This window comes from Strigops habroptila, chromosome Z (genome assembly GCF_004027225.2).
Source record: "Strigops habroptila isolate Jane chromosome Z, bStrHab1.2.pri, whole genome shotgun sequence".
Classification (NCBI taxonomy): Eukaryota; Metazoa; Chordata; class Aves; order Psittaciformes; family Psittacidae; genus Strigops; species Strigops habroptila.
In genome coordinates, this window is record NC_044302.2 from 47834729 (window position 1) to 47860538 (window position 25810).

The 25810-nt window shown below is 41.2% G+C and overlaps 1 protein-coding gene across 4 annotated transcripts in view; it reads right to left on the reverse strand.

Moving 5' to 3' along the window:
* PALM2AKAP2 (PALM2 and AKAP2 fusion) overlaps window positions 1-25810 on the reverse strand; it is a 255085-nt gene that overhangs the window by 178568 nt on the left and 50707 nt on the right. For all 4 annotated transcript variants that reach the window (XM_030511673.1, XM_030511668.1, XM_030511667.1 and 1 more), the window contains exon 3: window positions 17717-17847. In XM_030511673.1, coding sequence (XP_030367533.1) covers window positions 17717-17847 — 131 coding nt within the window. The remainder of the gene's footprint in view (window positions 1-17716; window positions 17848-25810) is intronic.

Consider the following 25810-nt stretch of genomic DNA (forward strand, 5'->3'; position numbering starts at 1 on the left):
GGCTGATTTGCGCTGTTAATCCATCCAGTTCTGTGCCTGACAGTGGCTGTTTCCAGATATTTCATGGAAAGGTACCAAAGATTCCGGGTTGACTTGTAGTAAGGAAAGTTTCCTCCTTACCTGAAATGCAAGAACTTGGATTTGTCCTACACTGGAAGAGCCTCTCCTGAACACTAATTTACACTGTAAAACCACGGAGACCCTGCCTTGAATTTTGGGAAATATGCTGCTGTGATGAATCAGAAAGTGAAACAAATTTTTATAATTTGCAAAAAGTCTGTGTTCACCTGTCCCCACATTTTTAATTTCCTGGTTTAGGTTTCACAGTCTATCATTTGGTCTGGTAAAAACTAGTTCCTGCTCTCACTTCTCTGTTTCATTTCCATATACTTTTAGAACTTCCCTTCTCCTAAAGAATTAAAGAAACATAGAAAATAATGCAGCTGTCTCCTTTACCTCGAGTATCTCAACAACTCCATGTCAAACTCCTTCCTAAAATTGTCTGAGAGCAGAGATCCTGTGGCAATTGGCAACTTACTCCATTGCTTCACTCTGTTCACTCTTGGAAAAGGTTTCGGGGAAGACTGCTTGATTTTTATTTTTATTTTTATGTTTTTTTCCCTAGGTTTAGTCTTCTGACACTTTAATCCAACTTCTCTTGTCTTCAGAATTTGTCTCAACTTTAGAGGTATTTTCAAACTAGTTGCACGTCCCTGTTCACCTTTCTTTTCCCTAAACAGCTTTCTCTTGCAGATTGTGGGTCTTTGTGATCAGCAACATGGAGCAAAGTCTGGGAGGGAGCTAGACATAAGTGCTGAGCCCCAGTGGTTCAGAAGAAGGAGTCTGGGAATGTCTTTGATGGCAGGCTGTGTTGGCTGAACTAGTGCTGATCCCAATGACTGTATCTATCTCCGACCTTGTCTCAGAGCCCTGAAATGATGGAGACTCCATGGCCTCCCCAGTGCTTCGCTGTCCTGATTGTTGGAAGGATTTCCCTAATGAATTTCCACTGCCAAAACTTAATCTCAGTAGTTGTTGCCCTTTCTACTGTGAAAACAAAGAACACGTTATTCCTTTCCATTGCAACTACTGCTGAAATATTTGAAGACCTACTCTCTGCTTTAGACAGAACAGTCTTTCCTTGTAGACCATATGCCCCAACCACTTCGATTTTCTCCTCCGGATTTTCTTGCAGTCTGCATTGTACTTCCAGTGCAGCACTCCAACTGCATGTTAATCCAGCCGAGGCCTTATTAATGATCAGCAGAGGAGGTTTCTTTTATGTCTCATTACCTACATATCAATATGTCCTTACAGCACAAAATACTTGACTCACATCCAGCGTCTTATTCACTCTAATTCCCACATACTTTTGAGAGAACTGGGCTGAAAGCCACAGCCCACCATGTCTGCGCAGTTAGTTATGCCTGCCTAAAGGCAAAATTTTGCACTTCTCTTTTACTGCATCTTTAAGAGCATCTCTGATTTCTAATCATCATACTGTTCCTCTCTGTGTGGCCCCAGGTTTGATGTCGTCTTCAAATTTAATGAATAGAACCTTACTCAAACACCTTCTCATCACCTAAGGTGTTAATAAGAAGATTAAATGATCTCAGACCCAGCAGAGTCCATCAAAACTTCTTCCTTCACATTTGATTGAATAGCTTCTTGCCAGTATTATGTCTGCCTTTGAGAAGTTTTGTCCAAACCATTTTTTCACTACTTGATTATAAAAGTATCAGTCTCCTTACTGTCAAGATAATTGGCATCCTCAACTGACCTAGAGCTATAAGGTCTGCTAGCTGCCTGTCAAGGAAGATTGTGTATCTTGACAGGCCTTACTTGATAAATTCAAATTGTTTATAATTCACTATATATTCTTCTAGACAACCACAAGTACTTCTCTAAGGATTGAAGTTTGGTTGGTATTCCCTAAACTCCTCTTTTCCCTGTCCTTTTGGTAAAGTTGAGTGTGACATTTGCTGTTATATGAACAGCCCTTTTCGAGATCTCAAAGAGAAAAGGCTTTTAGACTGCTTCAGCCAAATCTCCAGCTTGGACACATGCTGGAGAATGTCTTAGGTGATCTGAAACCTGTTTGATTTGTCTCAGGTCTCTCCAACCTGTTTTTCCCAATTCTGCTCTGGATATGTACCTTATGTAACTGCATCTGCAATCTGATTGCAACACACAATTTCAGTGAGCACTTAAGCACAGAAAAAGGCTTTTATCTCAGTGTCCTTTGTTTTCTCTCCTCTCTGTGGACCAGGAGATCAACATTTTCCTGTGCTTTCTCTCTACCAGTAACACGGCCATAGAATCATTTCCTATTACAGTACAGGTCATATTATACTTCTGCCTTCTTGGTTTTTGTCTTCACATGCTTTTGCAACTCTATTCAAGTTATGCTTAGTGATCTGAACTTTCTTATTTTCTGTGAACTTTCTGCTTTGCTTAAAGCTAAGGAAAATCCAGTGATTTCGTACAGCATCTCTTACCATACCTCTTTCTTTTCCTTTGTTCTTTTATGGTCATTCACCCTGTATAACTCCACGATCCATCAAAGCTTTCAATTATGAATTCTTTTGAGTTACTGAAATTTGATGACCCCAAATCCATTCTTTTTAGTATGCTTTTCCATCGTAAGTTACATTTCATGGTCATCCTAGATGCTCTCTTATCTTTCCATCTTGAGGGGTCTCACCGTGGACTAATCACTGGTACATCATGTGTGAATTTCCTCTGTCTGCATAGTTAGCTAAAGACTTTTTTCCCAAAGTGAGGTTAAGATGATCATGGCTTTTTTTTTTTTTTTTTTTTTTTAATATATGCAGTGTTTTTTAATGACTTGCTCTTCCTGTAACTGTTTCTTCTACTGGACCTGTCAGGGCATAATGTTACTAGTTAGATGAATTTGAGAATGGAGAGTGAATCCCAGAATCTTTTCCAGTATCATTAAAGTATCTCAGAAGCTTTTGGTTAGGAAAAAATTAAAATGCAAAAGCTGTTCTTTCCTCAGTCAAACCACGGCTTCTTTTTAGATAAGTAAACACTGAAGCTGCAAGAATGCTAATCAATTTGGGACATGAAGAACAAAGACTTTCTCTCTCTTCTGCAAATCTACCCTCCCACTTAATTAAAAAATAGTCTCTCTTGGAAGACAATGAGGAACAAGAGGGGAGTGGGGACCAGAAGTAGTAAGCGTCAGAGAAGAAACCTATGCTGAAACATGGAGGATAATGTTGACATTTCCTGATTGCTTCTGGAATTTAAATCATCCCCATACCACCCTGATCCATTTTTTTCTGGATTAATAGGATTGGTCTGCATAGTCTAGCCCTTTCCAGCTCTGCTCACACAGGCTGGGGAACATTTGAAGCCCGTTGTGATCCCTGCTCAGCCAGCACAGATGATACAGCTGGCAGATGCAAGAGTTCGCAATACTGCTGAATAAAACTCATGGGTGTGGGTTTGCAAATCCCCTCCCTTTCAGATCCCTAGGATGAAAGGAAGCAAAGAGGCTAAGGCTAAAGCCTGGAAAAGATTCTTGCATTCCCTAGCTCCCACTCTGCTGCAGAGGACAAGAGCATTCTTGCCCGCCATCCATGGAGCAGTGGGGAGGGTGGGACAGTGGGATAGGGACGACTACACCACTGATGGGTTCAGAGGGATGAGGAGGTGTGAAGACAAAAGAGGGTTTCACCACAGAGCCATGACATGTTGCTGTTTAGAGCTGTTCAGAGATAAAAGGCGTTTCGTCAGCAAAAGAGGAGAGTGGGAATCCAAATTTTGCCTACAGACCCAGCTGCCTGCCCTGAAGGCTGCTTGTAGGGCAGGTCACCTTACAGACCACCTTGTGAGAGGAGAAATCTGCAAAAAACATCAGTTTCCCACAAGCCTTTTTGAATTGCAATGTTTTTTATTCTTAAAAATAAAACAATGAAATAAAGCAGAAACCAGGGGCTTGGCAGGAGGGGGAAAGCTGGATATGAACAGCAACTAAGAGAGAAAACTGGGAGCTGTTAGAGGCCGGGCAATTTTAATAGCCCTGAGAGCTATAAATCCTTACGATTCATCCTACGAACAAAAAGCTAAATTCACCCAACTGCAGCAAAAAGGGAACACCTCTTTGTTCCTTCCCCTTACTCTCATATGTGCTGGCTGATGGGGACAGAAGAGGAACAATGAATATTTTACCTTCTAATGAATAACTGATGCATGCTCCTTAGGCTGTATTTCAGACATCTTGCAAGCAATAGCCACTGCATGAATTCAGCCTGGCCCTGAAAAGCAGAAGTGCAGGTAACCACTATAAAGCAGCTACTTACATTAAAAAGAGCAGCAACAGGAGCTGCTGGAGCACTTTTGCTGATTTTGAAAGTGATGCTTTATCACTTCACCTTGATTCTCCTTGGGAAACTCTCTTCTCTGAGAAGCTTACCAAGATTTCTCGGTTCTTTATTAAAGATGAATTTTCATCTAGCTAAAACTGGATTCCTGCTCTCCATTGAAATATGGCAAAAAAGGAATTTTCAAACCTCTCATTATACAAACCCTCTTAGCACAGTATCACAAAAAACCATGATTCAGCATTCCTGGGGAAAATTTAACATTTAACACACTTGGTACACTCTGGGCTATTTCCAAGCTAGCATTCCTCCCATGGTAGGCACAAACCTCTTATTTGTTTTGAAGACACTTTCCTATGAAGCAAAGAAAAACCTTCAAAGAATTACATAAGATTGGACCATGTCCAAAATACATGTGTTCAGATGAAAATAATTCCTTCTGAAATATGCAGCTCTACAAATCATTCTCAGTACATAGAACAGCATGAACTTTTCACCAGTAAATCATATAAAGGAAATTTACATAAAATCAAGATGCTACATATCCTATCTTAATGTCTAGCTACTATCAGGGAAAGCTTCAGAAAGATCAAATTAATCCAACATAGATTTGTGTAAGGGTTAATTTGCCCTGAATACCTAGGGACAAAATATGTGTATTACTGACTACTACAGCTCCTGAGAATCTCTCTACAATTTTTTTCTGCCAACCAGTAAAAATATTCACATATTTCAAAGAATACTTGCATGAAAAAGCTCAGATCTCCATAGTCCATGTTGCTTCCTTAATGACTGTTCTTTGAAAGAAGTTCATTTGTATTTAGAAAAAGGAGTAAAAAGCCCGCTACAACCTCTTTCCATCTTTGTTCATGCATAGTCATCTAGGCTATGTATATACCTAATACAATGACAAGCAGCTCAGTTAAAGATTACTAAACACAATCTACCTCTTTCCAAATTAAACACCGCTATTTCTTTCTTTTATTGCACTGAATCCTTTTCAGCTCAGCAGCGTGAAAAGCAAACACTAACGAAGAAAGAATCACCATTCAGAAATGCTGGGTCATTGCATCAGGTTTTTCAAATGTCTTTTCCTCTGGGATATGAGGTGGCTCAGCAGGGGCTGGTAGGATGGAAAAATATCAACATATTCTTTGTCTTACTCAGGATGTCAGTATGATCTTTGTAGTCTGTACTGATGCAGTAAGTGTTAAGACAGCCACTTAATGAAGCTGTGAAATGATTAAATACCACAGCTTTTAATGAGAAAAAGCATTTTCAGGATAGCTAATTTTGCAGTCACCCCCTACAGACACTACAGATGACAAAGTAAGCACTGGAAATGGGAAAATAATATCAGGCGCACTACTTTGCTTCAGGCATTTTTGTTTCACATCCGTTCCAGTACAAGGATATATTTGATCTGGTAATCTTCCAAAAGAAAAGTTGTATTATCTCATTTGCAAATGAGGCAAGTCTAGAACAGCTTCACTGAAACAAGCAAGTTTGTGATTTAGTTGGGAAAACTCAACAGTGCTCCTGTGCCACATAAAGCAAACATGGTGCCCAAGAGAGATCTGGGGAGTGCTTGCTGGGGCCTGCTGAGGCACAGGTGTCTGCACCACCTGTGAGAGCCGTCCTGTTCATTAAATATCTTCATTTGCCACATGCCATATTTAAGCAGGTGTTTTCACTGCCCAAGAATCACAGCACACTCTCTTGTCCTCCATTCATACTCGAGAGGGAGCAAAGGTAGGTAGTCTGTTCTTCTTCATTCTTTGAAATGCTCGGAGAGTGAAAGGAATGCCTACAAAATACTGTGCAACAGCAGTCTTCAAGAAAGTGGTGTGTAGCAACTTACACTGCAGGCAAGAAATTTGTTTCGTCTTGAGATCCCTGGAAGACTTGGGCACTATGTGCCAGGATGTCAGGATGTAGCTTTCATGTGCATTGTTTGTTGCTTGCATACATCGAAGTATCTGTCATCTGTTATATTCCCAGTCCTAAGTGAGGAAAAAGTTGCGGCATGGATGAAGAGAAAGACATTTCTCAGTTGGTGTTCATTTCTGGAGTTCTTTCTCTCTTGTATCTGCTGCAACAACGATACTTTTTTTTTGTTTTCATGTTCATGCTCTGTGAGTTTTAAATGAAAACATTTAACAAACCAGAGGTGACGTAGCAGTGTCTCTTTGTTATACTTCTGCTATATGCTGTTGCCTTTGGTGGTATCATTTTGACTATACCAATTCCTGAGGATTGAAGCTCTTTGAGTAGAAACTATGCACTACCAACATTAAGAAAAAAAAGGTAATTAAGAAAAGAAGTTCTCAAAACCTTGGTGTAAAGTAAGACTTCTATTATGGGAACTTGTTTCAATCTGTCCATTTATATCATTTTCAGAGATTGCTGTCCAGACCAAGCTGGACTCTTTACCTGACACTGGATGCTGCACAACCACGAAAGACTCCCTGGTAGCCTCAACAGGCACACAGGATGATTTTTCTGTGACATAGCTTCAGTATGACTGATGATTCTCATTTGTAAAGCTGACGGTAAGTAGCAAAGAGTGGAGAATTACATGTTTTTCTTGTCTGTAGCGTGGTCGCTCCAGAAATTACCTGTCTAAAAGACGATACAAGGGAGGGTTGGCCACTGCTGCCTGCCTGGAAGACTACTTAATGTTACCTATAGCCTTGAAACTGGATTCTCAGTGATCATACATGTGACATAAGAAGCTACATCTGACTTGGTGAGTACTTACAGCCTTTGGCAGGTGGTAAAAAATTTCAGGTAATGCAGAAGTGAAAGTGCAGTTACTGCACATGAAGAAAGCAGAGCTGAGGATCACCATGTTCTTGGCGTGGTGACATGCCACAGTTGTCCCATGCTGGACCCTGTTCCTGGACACCACAGCTCTCCTCAAAAGGTGATCCAATGGGGTAAGGGCTCAAAGGCACTAGGCATTTTGCTTTCATATTTTGGAACATAAACACAGTACACATGCAAAGCCTGTGGCAGCTTCATTGTTTTCTCCTGCTACAGCCTTTCCTAAAGCCACAATGTTACTATGATGGCTTTTTATTTATTTATTATCTTAACTGAAAATCCTATGGCATCAAAAGTGTAACAGATATAAACTATATCCACCCCTGGGTCAGAAGTGGCATATTAAGCTCCAGGGAATAACTTGCGAACAGTGGGTTTGATTGGCCTCGCAGGACCAGATCAATGGCTAGCCCTGGGCAACTTGTTTGGAATGGCGTCTGGAGGGTGAAATGGGTTCTCTGGTTTCCCAGCCAGCAAGTTGAGCCTTACGAGCCAGGATCTGCTGGTGACATACTGCTGCTCTGTAGCAGCTGCTGCTTGAAATGTGTTTCTAAATTTAGAAGCCTTCTGTCTTTGTAAGCCCATTCCAGGTGTGCCAAGTGACAAAGCGCATGGATCATCAGACAAGTCAGAAAACCCTTAGGTTTTTGCTGTGACCTATTAGTATTTTGTTTCCCCCTTCTATTATTTGGAACGAAAAGGTTTAGCTTAAAAAGTCTTGCATTGTTATGACTGGGTTGTTATTACTGTCCATTTATCTGGTGGACCTGAAGGAAAAGATCTCACTGTACAGCAGGCTGCCAGCCCATTTCCTGATTCCAATGTGGGTTCTTGTGAGGATCACTTTTATCAAATTCACTGTCCTAATTAGTAAATACCCTTAAATTTAAAGGAAACTGCATTTGCAATTTTCTAAATACATTAAAGTGTTACACACACCCACATTCCCTTACACTTACATTAGAATCCTAATTGCAGCTCTGGGTGTTGTTTATGTCAAAATTTGTGGTGCTCTGCTTTATCTGGCCTTGAACTCATCTTTTATGTTGTTGGTTTTGCAAAATAGCCTTGATTTTTCTTATTTATGTTTGTTTTTTCCTACTGCTTGGCAGTACCTTGACATCCCTGTCAAGAACTTTTTCACCTGTGGTGGCAACAACAGGTCACAGCAGTGGCCATGCAAGTCTGACTGGAATGGTTTTAGTCCAAGTGCATTTATTGCTTAACTTCTGCCACTGTTTCCACTTGTTAGTCCCTATCTCTCCCCTACCTGTTTTGTTGCCTCCTGCACACCTGTCATACCAAGCCAGTTTTCTAGTTTGACTTCTTCAAGAAATCTGGTGTTGGGACCCATAGAGTCATATATAATCTCATCTTCCAAAGCCCATATTTGCACATGCCTATGAGCATGTTTTACATTTGTAACATGCTGATCTGAGTGCTCTGAATGTCCTTGATTGTTGATTTGACTATATAATTAATGCGTTATATTCCTGGATGGCTAAAAGCAATTTTCCAACACACTGAGGTTCCCTGTTACTACTCATTTGTTTTTCTGCAGTACGACCATGACACATGTGCCAGCAGACTATTCTCTGTTCTTGAACTTGCCTCCTTGGGACTTTTATTTTTCTCTTCAACTGCAGCTTCTTAATAAAACCCGTTGCAGCTGTCCCTTTCTTACTAATCAGGATTCTTGATTTCACATCCCGTCTGTCTTTGTTTTCTGTGGACCACCAGCTGGGATTTGCATTATTTTTTGCCTTAGAATTCACATACTGCAGCAGTTTCAGAACCCTACAGGGAAGGTGACGTGCTGCTCAGACTGCAGATCTTTTGAAAAAGAGGCTAAGACTTGCAATGCCCACTGGGTGGCTCCAGACACTGCACCTTGCTCCTCCTCTAACTACGCACTCCGAGCTAGCTCTGCGTAAATACGTGTAAATGCTGACTAATAGTAAGAATGGCTGGGCAGGGCCTGCAGTAACAAATACATGATGCAACAGATACGTAATTAATGGTTATTAATGACTACGGACATTACGGTAGCACCCAGAGGCCCAGTGGAGGGTGCCTGTGCAGGAACTAACATTAAGGTTTAAATTCCACCCATTGAACTTATTTGAGGCACCTATACTCAAGGGAGAGAGATGGGCTTATGCAGGCCATGGAAATCATGCTCTTCACTGACCATAGGGGGAGCAAAAGAAATAAAGCTTTAAATATAGGTGACTTATTTAAGCCTCTGCAGTTTTACAGGAGGAACCCAAGCTTTTGGGATAAGGAAGCTACTGAGGACTGGAACTGCAGCAGTGTCTTTCCGGGCTCTGTGAGCATGTGTGTTGTGTGCATGTGTATGCTGCATGTTCGGGCCTTGCCAGTCACAGATGCGGCATATAAAGAAAGGTTTGGCAGAGGAGAGGAAAGTCCTTTGATTTAAGGTGAAGACAGAGTAGATAAACACTGTAAAGCACCAAGACAATAAAATCAACCCAGGCTGTTGCCTAACCCTGTGCCTTCTCTTTGTAAATACACGCCAGGTTTTTAATCTGTTTCAAAATTGTTCCTGGCACTTCCACACAAACTTGTCTTTCTGTTATAGAATTTCCCCAGTTCTGTTTTTTCCACCACCAAACGCTATATGGACTGTGTAGAAAGACTGCCCTGTGGTAGGGCCCGTGTACAAGGGAAGCCAACCAACCATCCAACTCTAGTGAAGATAAGCGTAACAAGGAAAGGAATGGAGACTAGTTCTTTTCATTTTACTCCAGGCAAGAATCCCATTTGGTCCATGAATAAGATTTAATTCAGATGTAATGAAGTCAACAATTCCTACTTTTTATGCTATACCACAATTTACCGCTTCAGGAAACCCCTGTCAGTTCTACTAGGCTTAAAAGAAGAGTGAAGATCTTAGATGGCTTTGCAGAAAGAGGGAGTGTGCTGATTCAACACATATAATAAATACATATGAAGAATAAATACAATACGTATGAAGAAATTTCGCCATCTTGCAAACAGCATCACATAGAAAGTCATGTGAATTTTTTAGCTTTGAACTGTTAAAGCCAAGGAGGCTTTGAAGTTTTGCACTTGATTATCTGCCACTGGTTCTTCTCTAATATGGCAACAGAAACACAGCCTTGTACAGAATGCCGATTTTATTGAAAGGCTGAAAAAATTGAAATTGCATTTTGCCCGCTGATCCTGTCTCAGAGAACATGGCTTCTTTCAGAAAAGGCTGTAGTTTGTGATCTACTGTATTAAAGGTTTTAATCCATTTAGAAACAGATGCTACTTTACAGTACGTTAGCCTAAAAAAAGTGTCCTTGAAAACCTGCTTTTGTCCAGAGCTGAATTTAAGTCTGTATGTCCCTTCCTTCTTGAGGAACATGTCTCTTATTCTACAGCATACTGACATGCATGAAATGTCAGAAACACTTGAAGTGGAAATTCCTTGATATGTAGAGATGGGGCTTTGGAATTTCTTTTATATCTTTCTCCCAAATTAGGCAAATGGGTGTCTTTATCAAGGACTATATCTGGTACACATAGTTGAGGAGACCAGACATAGCTGGAGTGGAGGGAACCTGTGCTCAACTTGAACAGCCAATCCTTTTGCTCACTTTATAAGATGGATAGGCGTCATTAAATAATTACAAGCTAGCAATGCCTAGGAGTTGTGGAAGATCCTGACATTACTACTCCTAAACCCACAATACTGGCATTTAGGCATCTGTTACGGCACTGGCATGCCATTCTTCTATTTTACGTATGGGTTGGGTTTCAGAACTGAGATAGTAAGCTGTGTTGTTATTTTTTTCCTTTTTGAGTGCTACAACTGAATATATTATACCATATGTAAAAACCTCAAACCCACTGCCACCCAGCAACTCTGAACTCATTGCTTTTCTGAGATCATCCTGCAAGTCCTGAAGAATCACACCACAGAGCGGGTTCCTTTAGAAATGTGAGATTTCCTGTTGAGGCTTTTTGCCTGGTTTTGTTTTTGTTTCTGTTTTCCTAAGAAATGTATCACATATGAAATGTGCCCTGGCAAAAGCTTTATCGGAGGTGAAGGATGGGCTGTTGTGGAAACCACAGTCCTTAGGAGTTGCTGAAACACTAATCTCTGGAGCTTCAGCAGATGAGATCTGATATTGACCAATCTTAGCGGAGGAGCAGACAGAAGAGCGCTTGGGGACGAACAGCTTCTGTGCAGAAAGCTTGATCCTCCCTCATAAGGTGAGCAGAATTTGGAGAAACTGCCTGGATATGAGGAGCCATTTTTGTTATTTCACTCTTAGAGAGCTTACCCAATGCAGTAAGTAGGGGCAGAATGACGGTTTGTGTACAGCTGCGTCTGGCGTTCTAGATAAAACACAAAAATGCTGAACAAACAGTGTTCTTGTTCATTTTCTACAGCTACCATCAATGTGGAAATTGCAAAAAAATACAGTCATGTGGACCATGCACTTGGAAGACACACTGTTCTCTGTGCTGGCATATGCTTCAGCAAATGTTCATCTCTCTCTGGAGGCAAAGACTGAAGGGAAATGGATGAGACCTTGCAAAGGAGAGGTTTATGGCACCTCTAGTCCTGGCTTGCACTGTCTGCTCTATGGAAGGTCTGAGGAGCTGGTTCTAACATCAGATGATCCTTCTTTTGAAGGAGTGTACTCACATCTGTCTTCTGTGGTTTCTCTCCCTCTGTCATGCAAAGACTATTAATGACAGTCCCAAGAGAGACTTAATTATAGCCACAGTTCCCAGTCTGAGACATGCTAAGTTTTTATCCTGGGAAGAAGAAGCGGGAAACAAATCCTGGCATCAGAAAAAATTGAAAGAACAGACACTGAAGGAGAGTAAATGCTAAAGCTGCGAGAAGCTCAGCTGAGCCATGAGCCTGTGTTTGCTGGACTCTGCAATTAGAAGAGACTTTAGTGTAGACCCCATCTAACATCAGAGATCTGTGAAGCACTCGTAGTCTATTAATAAGATAGTGTATTAATAAGATTTTTTTTTTTGCATATCATATCAGCTTGGTGATGGTGTTCTCCTCAGGGCCTACCACAGCCTCTCTGACAATACTCAGATCTGAACATTTCCCTGGAAAGATTCAGTTGCAGTATTGGAACAAGAGGACAATTCTGCCAGCTTTAGAAAAGTTTTACTCCATTTTGGATCTGCTTCTACCTGGAGTAGGACTTCTTGTCTAATATCTATGTCTGTGTCTAGTAAGCAGACATAGATCGAGCACAGTAGAACAACAGAATGCCTCACACAACCAAGGGATCTTCTGCTTCAGAGATGCGGTGTCATCTCTTTTCCTGTATCACTGGGCATCTTTCTTGTGTAGACTTACAGTCAGCATCTCTTTTGGTCCATCAGGTTAAGTGCTCTTCTTGGACAGAAGCTATGCTTGTCCTACAGTCCCTCTCACAGGCATCTTTCAGTTCAACACTTCTTTCCAAAATACTTCCCGAGGTTTTCTAAGTATAGAACAGCAGCACTCTGAGATGGGAGTTGCTGGGATGGAGGGATTTTTTGCATGTATTTACCACCTGTTCTCATCAGCAAGACAACAGCAATCAGCAAAGACACGTGAGGAAAGACCTCATGACTTATGGTCCAAATCACAGACCTGCCCCTGCCACCATTAACACCAGAACTCTTCCTCCATGCTGGACCACCATACAAAAGCTTTCTCCTAAAGGTGACACAGCCATGGCTTACCACCAGGTTGCAAGAGGGTGAAGCACTCCACAAACCCAAAGGGCTTTTGCAAATGTTAGGAGCTGGATGTGTTGGCAGCTGAGTAGCCATGCATGAAGAACAGAGAACACACATACAGCTTGGACGCTTTCCTGCATTGCTTCACTCCCAAGAACATCCACAATGCCAAAGTGCCACGTGCCTCTTGCATACGCTTTTTGGGGATCCAAGGATCCAGCATCCACTGATCTAAGCTGTCTGCCTAGTTCACATGTTCAAAAAGGCTGCTCTGCTAGAGCAATAATTTCTCTCTCCTTGGAGTTGATGGGCACCTCCTCAACCAATGTAAACAGATGCACTGTTGGTTACTGAAGGGATATGCCCTTTACTGAGGATTTAGCTCAGCAGGTTTTTCTTCTACAGGAGCACTACAAGTAGAGTCCTAGTATCTCATGCTAGTATCCGTCATCAAGTAGGGAAGTATATTGTCAGAGAAAGTTTCATGTTGGCATGCTACATGAAAGCTTCAGAGCAATGAAAACTCTGCACAGCAATGAAAACTTTTTACCTGCTGTAGTAAACACAGGCCACCAGCACATACTGTAATGTAACCTAGTAAAACATAATTTTGGGAGCCTTTCAGATGCTGTGAGGAGCAGCAGACTTTGGGTGGGCTGCTCTGTTCTATGAATGCTGCGTGTTAATACCCACATGTCGAATGCCAACTTTCCATTCACTGCTACAAAATAACAGACTGTCATGTGGTAAAAATAACCTTGGGAGGCATGCAACACATTCCAGCACTTCTTTCACCTACAACACACTATTAAAAATTTGTCTTTGGAAGTTCACTGGGCATCTGTATCAATGCTATCCCAAACAATCTGTGTTTTGGTGATTTGGAGAGTAAGTTTAAGGAAAATATTTTTGTTCATTTTATGGTATAATTTACCTCAAATCTACATTAGCTTTAGGAATCAGGAGATCACTTTTTCACTGTGTGACAATGGAAAAGAAACTTAGAAATGGCTGCTTTCCTCTAACACTGACCTTTAGGAGAACACAAAACCCTAAACTAGCTTTAAAGCTTCTCTGTGTGTAAGAAGAGTTTGTGCCAAGAGATAGCCTAAATCCATGTCTGGCTTTGCTCTGCCATTGATGCAATAGTACCACCAATCTTGCAATGGGCTTTCAAACATTTAATAATGCAGCAATGTCTTTCCATCCTTCCCACAACTGACGGATTTCCATCCCACACAGGACTCAATGAATAATAAGGGGACCAATCTTCTTGTTAAGTCCACCGGACTTCACTTTTTTAAAGAAGTGAAAGACACAGCACTAGTACCATATTTTCACATGGGGCAGCCTAAGTCTTATTCTGATGACTCAAGTCAAGCAAGCAGGATTGCCAGGAGTCCAGGACCAAACTTGCTTCAACATTGCTTATTCTCCCATTTCCACTTTGCACTCTTGGGTTGAAAGACTGTTTCTAGTATTCACACATTTCAGAATCTCTAAACAGACTAAACTAATCCCAACTATCAAATGATCATTCTGTCTGTAATCCACTCTTGCACTGTTCATATGCCTGCAACTTGCCTTAATCTTGAACTCCACAGTTTTTTAACTTGTATGTGAATCTTGTACTTCTGTGTCCTTCTGTTGGTAATTATCAGCATAATGATAGTATTTAATTATTTGTATTGCATTCTTTGTTCTGCTTTTTTTCTGGTTTTGTGATGCAGGTATTTTTTCAGTTTCTTGGAAATGTACAGAAATGCGACTAATACAGGAATCCTTCTTCCAAATACATTTGTAGATGAGGGAGCTCATTAAATTATTACACTTACTCATGTCTAAGTTTACTCTTACGCACATATCCTTGCAAGCTATGTGCTGAAGTATGCGATTTCTCATATCAGAATAACATGGAAGTCAAATAAACAGCAGGCTGTACACTCATGCATTTTTGTTGCCCCAGTTGAAATGAAACACCTCCCACACAAAGGACAATTGGTTACATTATCTTAAAATCAACACTACAAGCATGTGTACATCTTGCAAAACATCTGATTTTAGTGGGAAACTCACTTCAAACTGAATAAGGAAAAGCATTACTCAACTGAAGAATCTGTGTTATGTGCAAGGCTTTCAAGACCATCTACAAATAATCTTCTGTTTCTTTAAGGCAGAAATATTTGCCTCCTCTGGACAGCACAAACCTATATGAGCCCACATGAATATTAGCCTGGTCTCAAAACACTATCTCTTTCAGTTTCATGTTGTGTCACAGTTCGCTCAGCTTGTCAGACCTACTGTTTACATCTGGCCTGCAAATAAAGATGCGTATTTCTCTTGTGCCATGGCTGTTCATAGAGTAAATGCAGAGGTATGAGAAAGGAACCTTCCTGAGTACTTTAGTATAAGCAGAAATGACGCCTTCTGCGATGACAATGGAAGAGGAAGGGAAAGGGACTGCATGTTCTGCAACTGGATGACTGCATGTCTCCCTTGTTAAAAGCAGGGGTATATGTGCTGGCTGACAGCAGAAGCTGGACATTGGCCTTCATGAGTAAGCTTCACCCTGCTCCTAGAGCAAATGTAGAAGACTGCATATTTTCCAGTAGGGACAAATACAGCATGTGTGCCGCAGACTCTTTCACAGATGTCTTGATACTGCAGCTGCTCTATGCTTGCACATAGGATGCAGTGTGACTAATGAATATGCAAGATCCATGGCACAGTGGTCATACAGTTCCCTGGCATCAACTCTGTTTCTGGTCTTGCAGTAGTTTTCTGTCCTTCTAGTGAACCAACTTAGTCTGTCCTCTGTTGCTCTCATTGAGAAGGTTTGGGCTGTTTCATAGTGGTCCTATTGGATAGTGCATAGTTCCGAAGGACTATTGGGCCCCTGCAAATATGACTATATGAATCTCTGCAATCCTCCCCTCTGATTCTCTCCTGGAAATGCATAGGGGAAATGCAGTGCACAGGCAGCAAAAGAAATCTCTTCAGGATGACTCCACCCTACTTCACTCCTCTAGATGATGTGACTGACATCTTCTCTCTTTTTACTCCTTCTACAGCCCTTTACCTGTCTTGATGGGCTCTGGATGTGTCATTTTATCATGGATGAAAATTGTAATTAGACTAATGACCTTGACATCTACTGTCTTATCTCTACAGTTCAGGTGTAATATTTTCTCATTTAAATAAAACTCCTTTTTTTACTGTCTTTGGAGTTCCCTTAGAAAGGTAACAGGGAAGGCAAGCATGCTAATGAGGTTGTCAAACAAATGTGTTTTCAACTCAGGAGCAAGCAGTTGACCTGTCATTTGACAGATAAGTGGTCACAGCAGAAGAAAGCTCCATTACTTTCAAGTATTCAAAGATTTTATTTCATGGCTGTAGTTAAGGAATAAAAAAAACCCCAAACAAACCACAGGGTGAAGGTTTTACACAGATTTTCATCCTATGCTTTGAACTAATTAAGCAAAGCAGGTTTTGTTGTCTTCAGTGGTGGTACTCACATAGCTGAAATTAGGCACATGCTGATGTGTTTTGCTGGTTGGGGTCAGAGAATTTAGCACATTGTGGCATTCAGCACTAGGTGAAATATGTATTATAGAACATATTTCTGAAGTTCAGGCCATGTTTTTGTTCCATCTAGTACATCAATTTACAGAGTAAAACACCAGGTAGCATATGAAATCTAAAAAATAAATCCTCACTTTCTTGCCTTATGTTACCACAGATGTAAAAGAACAATACACATTCTCAGATCAGTTTTAATTGATAGAAGTCACAAAACACAGACCAGCAGCATGAGGCAACTCTTACACTCTGATCTATTCTCTATGCTCATCTACTACTTTCACATAGAAGCCATTTAGTGATATCCAAGCCTACGGTGGGTCTGACTCTGTATATCCCCAAAGAAACATTCTCAGTGAATTCTCTAAGAAATTTCACAAGAAACCAGTCCTAACACAAATTAAGTTCACCAGATGCTAGGCTAATACCTCTATCCTCAGACTGTTGGTCCTATTTACTTTTTGCTGCCACTTATATGCCTCAGCGGACACATTTATAAAAGCTGGGGTACCAAATTGGACCAATTTTTGCCAATTTTCTGCCAGCTGAAAAAACTCGAAATGCATATAGCCCTAAATGACAGAAGAAGCAGTCCTGGAATTTGTCCTGTGATGGATAAAAACATTTTCCTTATGAAAATAAAGGAAAAAAGCTTTTCATTTAGAGCCCATTTTTTGTAGCAAAAGAAAGGAAAACACACAAAAGAAGACAAACGTCAACTCAGACTGCAGAGGGAAACTGATAAAAGGAAATAATTCTAACACCCAAACATTTCTTCTGAAAACAGTAGATATTTGATCTGCTGGTGGCATCTGCTCTTCCATTTCAGAAAGTCATTTGCACCAGTGAGAAGCGAGTGCAAAAGAGTGATGCCCCTGTTTGAACTCCGTTTGGCTGCAGGAGGTGTAAAGCAATGGAGAATCTCTGGAGTGTTGAACAAATCATACATATGCACCGGAAGAGGGAACTCAGCCCTCCTTTAGCTCCCTCGTGAGAGAAATCCATGGAAGTCCATTAAACACAAAGATACCATCATGGCTCTACCTTTCACATCATGGACATTTGGGAAAGAAATTCGAGACACGTTTAGCTGTATGTGTGCCTGCCTCTTAGACTCTTCCCTGGGCAGCTGCTATCAGCTACTGCCAGAGATGGGGACCTGAGTGAGGAAGGTCTCTAGCCCTAATGGGAATGGCTGGTCTTAGGTAAAACAAAAAAATTGTCCCTACCTGTGTATGTTTTCTTCCAGCTTTTTCACCTTCAGCTCATCCTCTTCTGACTGCCTCCTCCTGGCTTCTTCCTCTTCTGCAGAGCCAGCAGGAATTCCCTGCAGCAGCCATTTTTCCCGAAGAGCTTTTGACTGTAAGGTAAAAAACCCGAAACCTTAGGAACAGGCTGCACAAAAACCATCTGAAAATTGAGAAGGAGTTGCCTCCGGTTCTGAATATTAGGTTGTCCCCACGGGATGTCTCATTACTGCTTTAGACAGTCGATTTCAGCCAATCTATCAGCTGTTTATCCAGATATTTTACAGTATACATTTTATTGACCATCAATGTCTCAATATGAAGTTATTTTTAGTTCCTAATAAAAACAATAGTTTAAACCACAGAAATAAGCCAGTCCTGCAGGAACTGAGATCTCTGAACAAAAGCGTGGATCTCTCGTGCATGATAAGGAATGTGCTGGAAGGAATACAGCTTCAGAAACAAAAGAGCAGCGTGCTCTAAATGTAATGTGTTTCATTAAGGACAAAATCAGTATTAAATTCATCAAAGATGTTATTTCTGATTTATACCACAGATGTGCCACCATATATTTACAGGCAGACAGACAGACACAAGTATGCATTCACATAACCATACACATCACCTCCTAGCCAGACACAAATTAAAACTAATGAACAAAAGTCTTCCAGAAACCATGGGTATCCCAAGGTACAGCAACACTGTCACAGAAAACAGCAATAGCCTACACTCAATATAATCACTCCTGTGAATTTTGCTGTGCTTTCTACACCAAAAACATGGCTACAACCTCACCTGACCACTGCCTAATCCATCTGCAGTGGAGATATATTGATTGCAAGCAAACCTTTTAATAGCACATCAGCCTGTTTGTCTTGTTTGGCCCAAATCCTGCTGCAGGGATGTGGCAGATCAATTGACAGACAGGACAAGCTAAAAGGAAGATCAGGTGCCCAAAGCCACACAGGACTTTGCCCCTTGGCAAGGAGAAAATGGAGCTGGTGGAAAAAAACAGTCAGCCAAGGGACTGATCAAAGTAGCCTCTTGCACTGACCAGAAAAGTGGAGCCTTGGCTTTGAATTTGCAAAGTGATTGGCAACGCTAGTTCAAGAAGCCAGCTGTGAGAGTGTGTATCCTCTCCAGCAAAAAAGAGCTAATAAGGAAACCATCAGTTCAAAGACATTTGATTTCAGAGGCTGCCTAAATGTGCAGTATCAGTCTTTTTAATGCCATGTTCATCGCTGGAATGGAATCTGACTTGGGCAAACTATGTACAAGGGAAAAACATCACCAAAAGCAGCCTTCAAACCCAGCCCAAAATAGAAAGATTTTTGACATGAGAGACAAGTCTTACGTCTTAGTTTTTGAGTGTATATATAGGCATAGTATCTATGCAAAATTTATTGTTGTCACTCCATGGCCTATTTGATATTAGACAATTAGATTTTAATGAGGCAGCAGACAGAAAGCAAAACAAAACACACAAGCAAATTAGACTATAAGTGACTCCATCTTTCACTAACTTTAACTGTGATGTGCACTAGAGGAATTCCAGGTGGATTTTAAGTTATTTCTATATGAATTAGGAACTTCTGCATGATAGAAAAGGCCTTGTGCTCTTGTACAATGCAGTCGTGTTCAACAGTTGGACCCACTGATGCTGGACATGTACTTTACTCCCCTGAACTCAGCTTTGCTCATGGCCTCCAAGATGTTAGTTCACGGAACATTGGGGATGGCTATCTCTGTGCACCATTTCTGCAGTTTACTGCTCCCTTTGCTGCCACTACCATCTACTAGTGCTTCCTGCCCCGTTTTGTGGGCTGGTAGTTAGATTTCTCTGTGGAACCTTTGCTTTTCCCATTCAATCCATCTGGTTACTGGAATCAGAGAGATGAAACCTGGAATTTTCATCAGCTCATTCAAGCCCAGTATGCTGTAGAAATGTCCCCTCCACAGGGGGCTCACAAATCATCACACGTACCAAGAAACAAAGTTAAATAGTCCAAGATGGATTTAGAGGTCCTGAAGTGCTAAGCATTTAACAGCCTGTGCTTTGTCATTTAAGAGTTTTCACTAGCACAACCCAGTAGGTATCTGCTAGGCTAGATGCAGTGAGAAGAGCTGTGAAAGCTGATTGATCTTTAAAAAATTGGTGTCTTTTACTTAAAAAGAAATGTAGCCAGTTGTGTGTGGAACTATATTGCTACATGTGTCATCCTCAGCTGTGGTTCCGAGTCTGAAATCCTGAGTGATACTGAGTCGGAGAAAACCCCTCAAGTTTCTAAAGATCAAACTCTAAAGATGAAGGCAGCCTGCTCTGTTTTAAACCTGTTTTAAATATGGCTCCAATAGTCCTAATAAAGCCTTTGGCAAAGTGCTGCTTGGACAGCATTGAAGACATTCAGTTAACAGTCACTTCTCGTTTGCTACAGAAGACATAAAACCCTGGCTTTTTTCTATGTGCTTTTACAGAATCTGCATGCTGATGCTCAGACAGGGAGAAGGCAGTCCCCCCAGTACAACTGCTGTACACCAAAAATAAGATATGTTGTGCAGCTTTTATTCTGTTCTTTGTTTATCTGAAACATTTAAGCTACAAAATCACATGATTTCCTTCTCCCAGAAACGTCTTTTTTGACCTATTAATAGCATGAATTTGAAACTGGAAAGCATCAATGGGATTTTTTAGAAGTCGTATTTAGAGACAAGAATGCTATGATCTACTAAAAATCCTCCCTCTTGGGTGAAATGTCAGCATATTTTATCTAAAACAGGAAAGCTGGTAGCTTTGAAGTTTCTGTCTCTCCTTTTTCAGATGAAAATTAAAGCATTTGTTAAATAGTAGACTGAGGCATCCAGACAAGAAGACTCTGAGAAATGGAAACATTTATAAGAAGCACTTTTTTAAAATTCAGAGGGTCTATTTGCCAAGCTGTCAAGGTTATGTATATTTATACATCCACTGCAAATACAATAGGCAAACAGGCAGGCACATGTCAGGGGACCACATGCAACCATCTTGCTGTCCGGGAAACATTTGCTCCCCCGCCACATGACTGGCATAGTGCTGGGGCAGAGTGTAGGGCTGCAATAATCTCTCATCTGCTTTGAGCCAAGCTTTCCCAGAGCATTCGCACCAGAAACCAAGGAGGAAGGTTTTGGCACACATGATGAGACTGAAGGTGGGTAGGGTGCTACAGGGAGGTGGTGGTAGAGCTGCACTGGGTACTTGGGCACAGCTCCTGGGTAGGAGACAATCCAGGTGAGGCAGCCAGCATCAAGGCAGTCCAGCCAGATGCAAACCAGAGCCAGATGTGGCTTTGAAACAAAAGACTGTTCGTTGCCATCTGTCCTCCACAGCTATGAAATCTGGGTTATGCTTCCTGAAAAAATCCTGCAAAATCTTACCCCGGAAGAATAGGTGTTTCTCAAACCTGCTAAAGGTAGAATGCTTGCTAGCCCCAAAATAACTAGCTGTATGAGTTACTCCTGCTTAACAATGTTGTGCATTTGCTACAGTCTGCAAATAAAATGGCCACAAGCTAGTATTTCAGCAATGCTCCTCTTTCATTGTCTGTTACAAGCCTTAACTATCTACAGCATGTCGAAGCTTCTTTATGCTCCAGAGTTGTGCTGTATGATTAGACATTGTCAGAATGACAGAGGGCTCCAAGAGTGGCCACATATACTATTGTAAAAACACATGTATTTCTACAGCTCATTCCAATACTGGAATGTGAATATGCTGTACTTTCAAAAGGCACCGCTTCACTGGTACAATAGCAGCTACGCTGTGTACATTTTGGTATAAGTATTCTTTCATTTACTGCAAGAGCACATTTTCTTCAGGGCTAAATCCTTCAGCAGAAATTAGATCATGTCATTAAAAAGGCTCTCTCTTGCTGAAGTGGAAAGGACACAGGCTTGCGATGCTTTAAGTCACCACTGCTCTCAGGTTATTTGGTTTCTTTGCACATAAGTGAGATTGCAGAGATAACTGCGGCTCCGTATTTACTTTGTCGAAGCGTAGGAAAGTAAAGTGAGTTCTGCACCATGCAAAAAGGGAAAAAAACAGGTTATGATTCTGTGAACAGATCATGGTGAAGATAGAAATAAGTGAACAGATGTTGGATAGGACAGAAAGAAATCATGCCAAGTATTTGAATGCAGTAGAGACGGTGATGGCCATAAATGTGGTATGCAGCTCCCAATTGCCAGCATTTGCAAAGAGGTTACTGGGACATGTACCGAGATTATAGAAAGACTTGTTCCTTTGCCAGCAGGCCTTTCTCAGCCTTCCAAAAAATGGGGGAAAAAAAAAAAAAAAAAAAAATGTAGTGTGAGCAAGCATGTTAATGTTAGATGGCCTTAACCATTCATGAATAAATACGTAAATGCAGAGAATGGGCTGTAGACATAAGCAGTATGACAGCTAGGTCCATCTTGAAATAAGTATCTCCTCAAAACGTATTCCTCAGTGATGCTGTAATATTTAATTTTCCAGTAGTCTGACTCTCTGCCTAGACTGATGCAGAGTGTTCCTATGTGGGGTTTCAGTACAAGAAAGTCTGCTTGCAAAATGGAGGAGAGGGATGGTCCTCAGAAAACACAAGAGATTTTACTCTGCTCTGCTGCAAGAAGGGTGTAGCCTTGTATGGCATGACTGGTTCCAGAACAGAACAAGAAGCCATTTCCAGCTCACTGGTATGATCTAGTTTTGCATAGTAGAAAAACTTTCTGTTGCCTTTCCCGTCATTTAAGACACTTGTTCTCGCCCAAGGAGCGTGACTGCATGATACACGGATATGACTCAAGCATTGCCTAGATTAGGGAATTAAGTCACGCTGAAAAACTTGCAGCTTGATTGTAGTCTTGACTTCAGTCACAATGTCACAGCTAGCACAACTCATCAAAAAAAAGTATGTTAGCTGGTGGAGCTAACCAAGCCCAAGAGCAAATAGCATGTTTATAAAGCAGATTAAATATTATCCTATAAAGTGACAGATTTGTTGCTGTTATTCAAGAAGTGAACAAAAGATTTCTTAGAAATATCTTAAGGAAGTGATGTCTTAAAAATTTTTTCACAGAAGCATACATTTAGGCTAAGGGTCACAAATGTTTTCCACCAGTCGGTTAACGTGTATTCGTCACACAGAAGATTAAAACACATTAACTAACATTTTTCGAGCATGTTAAGACCTGCCCACTGTAATTGACAACCTTTTGTGACCAGCGATTGGAGACTGACAGCTTAACCTCTTCCAAAGTTTCTTCTCAGCCACACAGGTACAGGACATGGTGTCACTCGCCTGTGTTCTCCTGTTTTCATAGAAACGTTACGGCTGTGGATCCCCAAACTCAGGATCACTGGTCCTCAGATCTTGTTTCAGAATTGCGCAAAAGTTCCTGGTGCCTCCAAGGCAGTTTGCTCACCAAGGACCTAGTGTTCTGCTGGTCCCCAAGAAGCCTGTCTCATTTTTCCCTGTAGTTCCTGGGGTGACAGAGGTTTGCTACAGCATCAGTGAGCCACCAGGCTGGGGATGCAAGGGAGAGTGCATGTGGGGAGATGAGTAAATAAATAGTAAATTAAGTAAATAAGTAGATAAAAATAAATTATGGCCACTATGATAAGCACCACCTGGAATCATGGCGGCCAAATGACTTTGCAGAGATAATCTTTCTCACTTGTTTGTTTTCTGCAACTGGTACATTTGACAGCCCTTCAGATCCCCTGAATATTTACTCATTCACTGCTCTTTCTCAAAGCACACATTCAGCACAGCAACAGAGCAGACAGGAACACATTAAACAGGGCAATGTGACTCCAGAAACGGGTAAGGTAAGTCTGAGATGGCTGAGATGGCTGGGATGGCTTCCATTTGGGAAGGGCTAGATCGCAGCTGGGTGCCTGTGTGGTAAGGCAAGGGAATGCGAGTGTGCAACTGGAGTTGCAGATGAACGGGGAAGGCATGTCCATGGCAAGCTAACTGAGGGATGGGTATGATGATAGCTATAGCTCCTTCATGAAGTTCTCATGCTTTGTTTGTTTAAAAACTCTCACGAACAGAAAATGCAGCTGTACAGATAGAGGCCCAATTAGGAATACTTTGGGTGAAAAAAGCACCAATTGGTTTATGTCCTCAGGAGAAGCTTCCCATCCATTAGCAAGATCACCCATGTAAATATTTTGTGTGCATTGCTTTTAAATTGTTCAGGTCCCATATTTTATTTAGTTTTGTAAACCAAGTAGTCAGTTGTTTCCATACAAAGATGAAAAAGAAGAAATAAAACCCAAGCTCTTTCAGCTGCAAAGGAACCCACGACAGCAAGAGACATTGTCAAGACACTATGAGAGAAGATGCAAAGTTTGTGTCTTTCTTGCTCAGATCATTCATCAGCTACAGAGCCCTGGTCTGCACGGACTAGTTTCACTGAAGGGGATCATCAGTATGGCCTGATACAAGGTAAGAGTTTCTAATATTCACTAAAGACTTAAGATGACACTGAGAAAAAAACCAATAACATGACACATAACCCAAACACAGCTGTTTTCTACATATGTTTTCTACACATATGACTACCAGAAAATTCTGCTTGAAGTAACAGGCAAAAACAATTATGGTGATACCTAAGCTGGAGAGTTGGGATTTATTTTTCAGTATCTCTCTTTAGGAAGTCTAAGTAAGATTTCAGACATCTTGACAGCAGGATGATAATGATGATTCTATCCAATTATTTGGCATTTTGCTTGTGGTGAGATTAAGCATCATAAAGAGAATAAACAATAGACAACTGCCACCAGCTGCTACAGGGGCGAGGGGAGGGATGAGGGGTCTGGGCTGTCCCAGTAGGCACACACTGGCAGTGTGGGGACACAGCTTACAAAAGAGGATGTTGCAACAAGCTCACACATGGTCCTCAGAATGGTGGACTGACCTGGAAGCAAGCTTCCCAGGGGTTGCGTGGGATCTCCATCCTGGCCAAGAGTCCAAATGTAATGGGATGAGGGTGAGCATGGGAGAAAACTGCTCCTGTTGGTGAGGGCACAAGGAGACCTCCAGAGTCCCCCAACACATAAATTACTTCATGAATCTGTGAGAACGTCTCTGTTTTCCAGGGAATTTTGGAGCTGGAGTAAGAAATAGCTTCAAGCTAGCTGAAGTTTCTGGCCTTCGTGAGGTTGGACTGAAAAACTGAGTAGGACCCTCTTTTGCAGATACACACATGAAAAGTGTTTGATCACACTTTTATACCTCCTGGAGCCAGAAAATCAGGTATGCTTTGGTTTTTCCTATGAGTACTCAGTCCATGTTTTCAAGGGAAGGAAAGCATGGTTTCGAGGGGGTGAGGGAGGGAAATAACTGGTTTTGGAATAGTTAAATATCTGACATTTTGAAAACTGGCAAACCTTTCCCTGCAAAACAAATAGGCTTTGCAAGTTATCACAATGACTACCAGCCACAGTTGCTTTTACTACTATCTTCTGAAAGAATATTTTCCTTTCTACATTCTGTCTGTCCTTGGCTTCAGTTTATCACTCCTTCCCACATACACGTATCAGTCAAAAGAGGCAAAAAGAAAAGTTGTTTTTCAGAGATTCCTTTCTTTTCTGATCTTTAAAGTTCTTATATTCATTGTTTTAAAAAGCTGGATTCAAGTAATGTAAATTAATTTTTGAGAACATATCAGCTCATTAAGAGGGGCTGGGATTGATGCCAGCTGTAAACATCCTCAGAGTACTTTGACACAATATGGCTAAAATGAAAACTGCTGGAGTGGCAGTTACCTACTTGAAGTACCTTGTTACTGATTGAAACGTGAGTGCCAATTTTGATTTCAAGAAAGTCCAGGTTGTATGGGGACGCTTACCTACATGGTCATACCAGGGCAACTCTGTCCCAGTTTGAACTACAACTCACACAATAATACCTTTTTCCTGAATACAATCATTCTCACAGAGTAGTTGTACCAGAATAATTACAGTATATTCAGCATGAATATACTGTTTCATACTATGTAAGCAATTCAGAAAGAGCAAGTGCCCTAAATCCTTAGTCCTATTCCCTCTCTCAT